Raw genomic sequence first — 10,143 nt, forward strand, 5'->3', positions numbered from 1 at the left:
ATCTTAAACCATTCATTCGAGCCCCAACCTCCAAACACTGTAAACACCCAGAGGGTTCAGAGGAGGGGCCCACTTTAAAGGGTCTCCCCAAGGCTCTATGAAGGTGGCCCTCTCCCTTACATTCAGCTTTGCCTGATGAACAGGTTATTCTGATGGCCTTAGAGGGGAGCTGGCAGCTGACAGTCCACTCCCGCGGACCACTGGAGTCTCTAGCACCAAGCTCTTCTGCATTTGGTGAATGAAAGAATGAATGGACAAAAGAATAGGGCACAGTGGCCAAAGGATCAGTAAGAGCAGGGCTTGGACTAGGGAAGTCCTTCATTTCAACGGCTAGGCCTTATTTTGGAAGCCGGAATCGAGAGCAGAAACCCATGGGCTGCACCCGACTTTCCCCCAGATACAGGACAAGTCTCCGCGCGGCCGACCAGCCTCTTTCCCTCGCACCCAGGGCGACAGCGCTGGACCGCTACAGGCTGCAGAAAGCAGGCTTCACGCACGTGCTGAACGCGGCCCACGGCCGCTGGAACGTAGACACCGGGCCCGACTACTACCGCGACATGGCCATCGAGTACCATGGCGTCGAGGCCGATGACCTGCCCACCTTCGACCTCAGCGTCTTCTTCTACCCAGCTGCCGCTTTCATTGATGCTGCGCTCCGCTACGATCACAGTAAGAGACCTTCGGCCCGCTCACGGCCCCGCCCCCAGCCCTTGGCCACCTCAAGGCCCCACCCCAGCCCGAGGCCCCACCCCCAGCCCGAGGCCCCACCCCCAGCCTGAGGCCCCGCCCCCCAACCTGGTGGGAAGAGGCATCTGCACACTTTAAGTAAGCTCCCCTTGCAAATCCCGCCCTGCCAGGGTTGCTGGAAATGTCTGCTCCCCTGGAGGCTATGAGCACCACTGAGCTTGCTGCTGCTGAGGTTTGGCCCTTGGTTGCCGCTATGGGAAATCAGAATCAGGAGGGCTCAGAGGAGAGGCCTTTGGCCTGAATCTGTCTTCCCTAAGGCACAGCACAGCATCCATCTTTTGAACGCCAGGGGTGGTTGGGAGCCCTCAAAGGTGGGATGCTGCCAAGGTGCTAATTGTGCCTGGGTCCAGGCCAGACTAATAGCCAAGGGCCTCGATGCTCGAAAACCCTCAGGGAGCTGACTTGAGTGGGAATCTAGGGGAGACTTCAGATTCTCCTGCCAGCCAACCAAGTTCATACCTGCCTCCCTCATCCTCCCACCCTAGTCATAATCAGTCTAGTGAACCCTCCTGTAGAAAGCTAACAACCTATTCTTTCTAAGTGGCAAACTATATTTGAGAATCTGAGTTTTACACTCATGATGTCCAAGTTTCCCAAAGTTAATTAACCGCCTTTTAAATCACAGTGCTAGTCCTCGTACCCAAAATGCAGTTTTAGCAGCCCTAATCCAGGTAAAGTCTACGAGGCTATGCTGGAGAGAAGGGCACAGTGTAGGTATGCATCTGGCTGAGCCAATATGCCGTGACTGCTGCAGGATGTATCTCAGTGACATTCAACAGAGGCCAGAGGGACTTCAACTCCCTGATCTGTGCTCTGACTTCAGCCCCATGTGTCACACCCTTTTATGGGGCCATCACATAATTCAGGGTATACAGTTACTAAAGGCCTTTCTTACCACAAGTGGTTGGGATTACAAGGCTCGGTGGCTGACCAACTGGCCTGTTTCAGGAACTGCAACCTGCAGCTGGGCCTAGGCCACGTCTGCTGGACAGTCCCAGAGTTTGTCTTTATTTTGGCTCAGAAGGCTATGACAGAGGGAAGGAAAAAAAAAACCCACAGAGCTGAAGTTCTTGTCTTAGGGGATACCTCATTTCAAAGTCATCCTTTTTATGAGTCTATTTATGGACCATCTTTTGAGTTAGGCACATTCTGGGTTTCCAAGCAGGATCAAAAAAGCAACTGGACTCTGACTCATCACCATAAGGTGAAATTCGCCTCACAGTATTTGAAGTTAACTGAAAACATATTTGACATGAAAAAACAAAAAGCTACCACCACACGATCCTTCCGATTCTGTTTAATGTGCTCAACTTGCCGTTACTATATCTTCAACCACCCCCTTAATGCAAGGGGCCTGGAAGGCTTTGGAGAAGACAAGGCTGCATTCAAATTCACACTGCACAACAATGTGATTTCTAAGCCTTGATTTCTCCATCCGGTGATGAAAATATTTACCTTGAAAGGTTATAATGAGGATCAGCAGTAAGCCACAAAAAGCACTTAGCCTAGAACCTGGTGCACAGCAGGCTGTCAGATGTGTTTGATAAAGAGAGGTCTCGCACCACGAAGCACATAACCACACCAGCACGTGCACATCATCATAATAAAGTTTCCAACCCCCAGAGGGGGTAAAAAAAAAAAAGGAAAAAAAGACATTCCAACTTTGAACTGCAGTGGTATGATACACGCACAGGACAGCCTGCCGGGGTCCTGGCATGCCATTTTAGAGTCTGCCCCCACTGCCGGATTAGGAAAGAATGGGCTTTGTGGTCATATGTTTAGGCCTGGGCAGATCTCAGAGCATCGATGTGGAGATGTCAGGCTGGTGTGGATCGTGACAGGTAGACCGGGTGTTCGAAAGCACCTAGCCAAGAAAGGGTCAAGAGGGAAAAGCATATCCACAGGTCAGAGGACATGCAGGGAGTGTGGGCCTAGCCCAGCTGGCTAGGGATGGGGAGCAGGACAGGACCCTGTTGCCAGTGGGAGGCCAGACTCCCTTCTCTGTGCCCTTTGTACTTGCATATCTAAAGACTTCCTCAAGCTGAGGGCTCAAACCCCAACCCTTCAGGACCAGGCAGAGGCCATAAATGGATGACGCTGGCTGCATGTGGCCGTGGGGTGAGGGGAGAGGGTAATTGTGGCTGAGCTGAGAGCCCCATATCCCCTCCAAAGGGGACAGCTGCTACTCAGTCCCAACGAATGATTGTCTTGTGAGAATCAGTGCCAATGTGGTAGATCTGACTTTTCAGGAAAAGTCTCCAATCTGGATTTTAATGTAAAATTGTTCAAATTTTAAGTGTTGGCAACAAATTGAAAATCTCTTAAAACGCGGCATAGCCCAAACAAAAGAAACCCAGTGGCTTTCAGTTTGTAACCTGTGCCCTGAGTAGTCAGAGTAGTAACAAAATAAAAAGCTCATCAGCATTGTCAGAGACTCCATACGTGGAGATGGCGTGTGCTCAGCACGTATGGCACAGGCAGTAGGCATCCAGGACGGGTCTAGTCATGCCCTGGAAAACCACGGGACACCCCTGTAGCATTTTAGGAGCCAGACGCACTCGTATATTCCTTATTATACTCTTGATGGAAGAGGTGTTGATGGACGGTCTGGCCAAAAGGCAAAGACATGTCTTTTTCCTCGCTCTGTCTTTCCTGTTCTTCCTTGGTTAGCTTCAGCTTAGTGTATAGCGTTTCCCACCACGGCTCCTCACAGCCAGTCTCGTTCCCTCTTTTGGAAAAGCATCCCTTGTGGTGCTGCAGAGCTGTACGTGTGGTCTGTAATCAGCCACATGGGGCCCACCCCCGTGTCTGCCCTACCCTGATCTGACCCTTCCGAAAGAACTCACCAGGCAACCTCAGACACTCTTGAAAAATCTTAAGAGATAATCTAGTCCAGTGTTCTGCCCTGAGAGCTGGGGAAACAGAGACCCAGAGAAGCCAGCTGATGTGCTGAGGGTCACAGAGTTAATCAGAGGCCAACGGGCATCGCTTCTGTCCCTCAGGCCTCACGGAAGAGTCCTTTGTCCTTATTTTGAGCACCTGATGACTTTGCTGTATAAGAGGTCACCCAATATCATGGAAGGTGAGACATTCCAGCTGGTTATAGGATCTAAAACAACTGAACTTGTCCTTCTTCATCAGAAAAAGAAGTATGGACAACATACTGCCTTGGGAGCCCCATTTGGACTGCCTTCACCGCTCCTTGCACAGCATCCTCAGAGCTGAGTTACTGTGGTTTTAATTTAATGAAATCTTCTAAGAAATCCCAGGGCGGATACCATGCGGCTCTAAAGATCAGATTTTAGTATCACCACTCTCCTTTTATTCTTTCTTTTACTTGAACAAACAGTCCACAGGCTGCTTTGGAAGCCATCTTACAATCTATTATGGATACGGTAGGTTTGAAGAAATAAATGAAGTCTGTGTTTGAGCAAGAGGCTGTTTCTCCGGCGCTTCTGAGCTTTAATCAGACCAGATTTTCAGGGTATTTTAAGGGTATCCTGACCCACTGCAGCACATACAAGCCTGCCCCCTGGCAGTTCTAAAACATGCCATGCATCCTTTTTCTGAGGACTTCCATGTGTGCAGAACTATTTTGGGAGAAGTAGGAACTCTGCTTCTGCAGGTTCCAAGGTAGTGAGTGGGAGACAAAGGGCATCCCACACAAACCAAGGAAGTCGGGGGGTGGTTGGTGATAACAGGCTTAGCCTACACGTCTGATTTGAGTGACAGAGGCCCACCTTCTGGTTGCCAGTGAAAACGTGCCATTAGGTAAACAGTAGAGGTTCTGGATTTGGCTTTTCTTCATAAGATTGTGGGAATTCACCTTCTGGTGAAGGCCAAAGGAGAAATACTTAATTGAAACCATCATTTTTCAAACATATATTGTGGCCTATCAGTGGGTTGTAAAATCAATTTCGTGGCTTTGACTAGGATTTCTTTAAAAAAAAAATTGAAAAGATTAGGAAAGAATAGACGACATCAGCCTACACTGCATGTAAAAAAAGCACAAATATTTGTGAAACTCTTGTCTGACACACACATACCTGTGAAGCCCCCTTAACATCTAAGTCCTCTGGTTTCAGTGGCCTGGGCTTGAATCATAGTCCTGCCACTTCCCAGCTGTGTGACTCAGACACATTGCTTCTCTGCACTTTAGCTACCTTCTCGATAGAACAGGGATACTAATTTCATCTACCTCATCAGGTTGTTCTGAGGACTGACTACAACGAACATATAAAGTGTTTGGAAGATATGGGGTAGGCTGAACCCATGTACTTGTTAGCTGTGAATTTTTTGATTTGCGGGGGGCGGGAGGTGGTTGTCACACAAAAATGTGAAAGCCACTGACCTAGAAAATGCCAAGCCTGACAATGCTCCCTTCAGCTTCCTCTGGTGTGGACCATGCTGTGAACAGGCTGAATGCAGCCTTCCTTGCATGTCTCCCGAACTCTCCTGAGAGCAGTTTCTCACCATCCAACGCTGGGTCCCAAAGGGTGGTGATTAGCAGAGCCACAGAGCAAAGAGGGAGCAGTGCCCTGAGAGTCTGGGGACAGGTCCTCTACCCTAGGAGGCCCACCAAGCTCACACAGCTGACTGACGGCATTAGTGCTGCTGTCGTGAAAGCCAAGTTCAGCCGGGAGGAGCTTCTGCTGGAGCAGAGGAACCCCATCCCCTCCCCCCTCTCTCTCCCCTCCCCCTCCGCCCGCTTAACAGACTTCAGGCTCCCTAAAGACTTAATGAGCTACAGCTTTCGTCTGTTTCAAGTCTCTAGTCATGACAGAAAGAATTACCCTTTTTGCCAGGGGAGGAAGAAACGCTTTAGTTATCAGCAGAGCTGGCAAGGGGCCAGGCAGCCTCTGGAACAGTCTGTGGGGATTAGAACGCCAGAGGTAGACATTCCAGTCCATGAGGACAGTCATGTCCATGCGCTGGGCCAGCCGCCCCCAAACCCCACCCAGCACTGAAGAAGCTGCACTGCTTCTCGCCCTCTGGCCTTTCTGGCCCAGGTGCACGGGGGAAAGGCAGTCACACTCTTGCAGCTCAGCGATGGGGATTGGAGGCCTGCATGGTTAGCCTGTGGAGATTCGTGGAAACGAATCGTGATAAAATTAACAGTTCTTTATGGGCGCCTTCTGTGTCAGCACTGTGTGTGTGGAAAGGCCACCAGCTGGGTCCTTACCATAGGGCAGAGTGTGCAGGCCTCTCCAGCTGGGGTGGGTGGGGAAAGAGAATCCTGGTGCCTGGTATTGGGCCCACTTGCACGGCTAATGCTGCCACGGTTGCTGACCATCACCGCGGTCCTGGGCTTGGTCCCATGAGGCAGGTGGGGAGTGGAGGTGAGAGGGACACGGGGAGCCACGTCCATTCAGAAGTGTTCTTTGCCAAGCTCTTCTCATCTCCTCCATAAACCCAGTGATGTCCATGAGTGTCTCCTTGGTCATCCTTCCAGGCCTCAGGCATAAGAATCAGGAACAGGGACAGCACTGGGGTCACACAGCTCAAGGTGCCCCAGCCAGCTTGACCCAAGCAAAGGGATCCCAGAACCACAGGAGAGGGCCGCCACTGGGATGGCAGTGGTGGCAGTGCTGGGGACAGCCAGAGACGCTAATCTCATTACTTTTTCTGTCCCCAGAGCACAGCAGCAAGTAGCCACCACACAGTAGGGTCTCAATAACAAGTTGCTTTGAACTGTTTCTAGAGATGGCACCATCTTTCTGGGTGACCTCTAGCAGTCATTTCGCCTCGGCTCTTTCCCCATCTGTAAAGCAGGGATGAGGATAATGAAACCTTGATGGTTGTATTAAGGATGAAATGAGATAAAACATGTTGAGGTGCTTTGTGAGCTCTAGAGCGCCACCAAATGGAGGCCTGAAGGATGGAAAGCTGCTTCTCATTTGGCCCAGCTGTTGCCATGATAGTGGTAGATTTCTCATTCGGCCCAGCTGTTGCCATGATAGTGGCGGAAGGGAGCTTTTTTCTTGTGGAGCGCTTTCTCTAGTTGTGTAGTCGTGACGAGAGGGAGCTACTCTTCGTTGTGGTGCATGGGCTTCTCATTGCGATGGCTTCTCTTGTTGCGGAGCATGGGCTCTAGGTGCACGGGCTTCAGTAGTTGTGGCTCACGGGCTCTAGAGCATGGGCTCAGTAGTTGTGGTGCACTGGCTTAGTTGCCCTGTGGTATGTGGGATCTTCCCAGACCAGGGCTCGAACCCGTGTCTCCTGCATTGGCAGGGGGATTCTTAACCACTGGACCACCAGGGAAGTCCGGTGTGGAGATGCTTCTAGATCTTCCAGTTCTCAAACTTTATGGTCTCAGGTCCCTTTCACACTCCTAAAAATTACTGAAGGCCTCAAAGAGCATTTATGTAGGGTAGATCTATCAATATCTACTCTGTTAGAAATAAGAACTGAAAATTGTAAAAATATTTATTTAAAACTAATAAAGTGAACCCACTGCATATTAACATATTTTTATGAAAAAAATTATATTTTCCAATAAAGTAGGGAGAAGCATGGCATTATTTTATATTTTTGCAAATCTCTTTGATGTTAGGCTTATGAGAATCCAGGTGGGTTTTTATATCTGCTTCTGCATTCAGTCTGTTGTGATATGGTGTCTTGGTGGAAGTATATGGAGAAAATCCAGCCTTACTCAGATATATAGCTGGAGAAGGAAGGGATATGTTAAAAGCCTTTTCAGAAAACTGTGGATATTCTTCTTTGATACTACACCAAAACTTGACAAGTGATAGCGTCTTAAAGGCGAGTTGTGATGTGGAATCTGAAACCATATCTATAAACTTCGTACTCTGTTACATGAAAATCCATTGGTCTCTCTTGCATTGTGAATGGATTTTTTACCCACACGTGATTTTGTAATATCTCACATTGGTTATGTGGAAAATCTTGTTCACTAAGTTACGCAGATCTTCCAAATGTTGACACTTTCACCGTACATTGTCAGAAGACACATTTGTTAATATGACTGCCGATCTTAACAGAAAAATCTTAAGAGTATTGTGAAACTGTCAATCTCCCAGTAGACGCAAGTTTTCCAAAATTCTAATTTTTGCTTGAAAGCTTGCATTTTATCACTGGCAACGGATACTCTCAATTGTTTTCTTTGGTGTGACAGACTCACTTTGTTCACCTTCGAGAAAAAGTCTGCCAAGTACCCAAGTTTGAATTACCATGGTTTTTCTGTCATTTACTCTTTTAAGTAAAAATGGTGTTTCATGAAACAGTGGCTAATTCAGCTTGCAACTCAATCTCCCGTAAGCTTTTCCTTGAGATAACAATCATACTTGGGTATGCAGCCAGAGTGCTTTACGTACACATCCCATTTCATCACACAGAATATTAAGAAGTGTAACCAAGGGCTGAAATTCGATAAAATTAAGTTTTACTGCTTCATCAAAGATATTCTTAAGGGAAATTGGCTTGTTTTTTTCCCCAAGAGTGCTTGGTGGTGAATGCAACGATTACTACTACAGTTCAGTGTCCCTGCCATAATTCACGCTAAGGCACCAGCAGTTCTTCCCACCACTGCCTTTGTACCATCAGTGCAAATGTCAAAACAGTGAAAGAGACAAACACCGCCATAGTACTATTTTGAAAATAATGTTAACTCCACAGATCTCCTCAGAGTACCTTGGGAACCCCCAGGGTCTTGGCTCATGCTTAGAGAACCGCTGATCTAGACAACAATTTGGTCACCTAAGCTGTAAGAATATTCATCCCCTGGTTTTACCACATGACACAATAAAACTATTTTAATTTTTAAAAAATCTGACCATGTGATTTTTACTGAGTTGGCTTTGCTCACAGCTGATCTGAGGTTGCTGCCCCTTTTGATAATTGAGGAAGTCGAGGCGCCACAGGCTGAGTGGGTTACCCCACACCCAGGTGGTCAGTAGCAGAACCGAACTCGAACCCAGGACTGCAAGAGACAAGGCCAGGGCTCTGCAGGCTCCTGCGGCCACGTGAATGCTCACAGACTCCACGGCAAGCAGACTGCACCCTCTGTCTCGGCCCCTCAAAGGGCCCTTTGGGACTGTGGGTGCTCTCTCCTTATTCGAGGTCAAATGCAGCAGCACGGCAAATGATGCAGAAAGCCTGCATTCCTCCACAATCCACCTGCAGCCGTGGACGGGATGGAATGCGCCCCGTTTAAAGTGGATTATGGTTCATCCATATAGAGGAACTCTGTGCAGCCACAAGAAAAAAATAACAAAGAGAGAACTCTTCAGAGACTGATACACAAAGGTCTCCAAGATATATTGTTAAATGGAAGAAGCAAGGTATAGAAAAGTGTGTAAAGCTTGCTACCTTTTGGGCAAGAAAAGAAGAGAAAAAATATGTTTTGGCTATGTATGTGCACAGATAATTCTCCGGAAGAAGAAACTGGTAATACTTGTTGCTTTGGGGAACTGAGGAGGTGGGTGCGAGGGAGGCTTTTCAATGCCATCATTTTATACCTTTTGAAATCTGAACCCTAGTGGCTGCCCTATTCAAAATAAGTAAGCATTAAGTAAATAAATAATATGAATATATTATAAATGTAAATAAATTAAAAGTGAGCATTAAAAAAAACTCGTAAGGCTCTCCCTTGGAGGTGCTTTGGCAGGTAGGAAGCATCAGTTTCAATCCCTCCTCCTCCTCACCGAGGCAACAATAATATCTGTGACTTATTGAACCTTTAATACGCACCAAGCAGTGTACCAAGTTGCTTTGCACCAATTGCCTTCACACCGACCCTAATGAAGAGGATACTGACAGTATCCCCATCGTACAAATGGGGAAGCTGGGGCTCCCAGCCACTCCGTAACCTTCCCAGGGTCCCACAATAGTGGGAGAGTCAGGATCTGAGCTGGCTCTGCGTGAGCCTCACACCTATGCCCCACCCTCCAGGCCACCCTGCCCCTACAACGCGGGTGTTTCTTCTCCCCACTCCACTGCAGATAAGATCCTGGTTCACTGCGCCATGGGCCGCAGCCGGTCGGCGACTCTCGTCCTGGCCTACCTGATGATCCACAGGAACATGACCCTGGTAGACGCCATCCAACAAGTGGCCAAGAACCGCTGTGTCCTACCCAACCGGGGCTTTCTGAAGCAGCTCCGGGAACTGGACAAGCAACTGGTGCAGCAGAGGCGACAGGCCCGGCGCGGCGGGGACGGTGCGGAGCTGTAAGGCCCCCTCACGGGGTGAGCAGGATACTCGGGAATGAAGGGGCGAGGCTGAAAATAGCTCTGGCCTGTGACTTCCTTTGTCACAGAGAAGGGACGTGAAACCAAAGCTTGACTCCTTCCAAACAATCTTAAACTTCCCAGGGGCTGGTTAACAGAGCGGGTAATTCATAGCGGCCTCCGATAGGAGGCCAGCACTTGGCTTCACAG

At 48.7% G+C, this 10,143-nt stretch overlaps 1 protein-coding gene across 1 annotated transcript in view; it reads left to right on the top strand.

Annotated features, from left to right (window-relative positions):
- DUSP29 (dual specificity phosphatase 29) overlaps window positions 1-9,937 on the top strand; it is a gene marked incomplete at both ends in the record, with an annotated part of 32,414 nt that extends 22,477 nt beyond the window's left edge. Inside the window, 2 exons of the mRNA XM_081256204.1 lie at window positions 449-669; window positions 9,708-9,937. Of these exons, the coding sequence (XP_081112330.1) occupies window positions 449-669; window positions 9,708-9,937 (451 nt within the window). The remainder of the gene's footprint in view (window positions 1-448; window positions 670-9,707) is intronic.
- Window positions 9,938-10,143: the final 206 nt, after the last annotated feature.

Source organism: Mesoplodon bidens (assembly GCF_964165515.1).
Source record: "Mesoplodon bidens genome assembly, chromosome: 1".
NCBI classification, from domain to species: Eukaryota; Metazoa; Chordata; class Mammalia; order Artiodactyla; family Ziphiidae; genus Mesoplodon; species Mesoplodon bidens.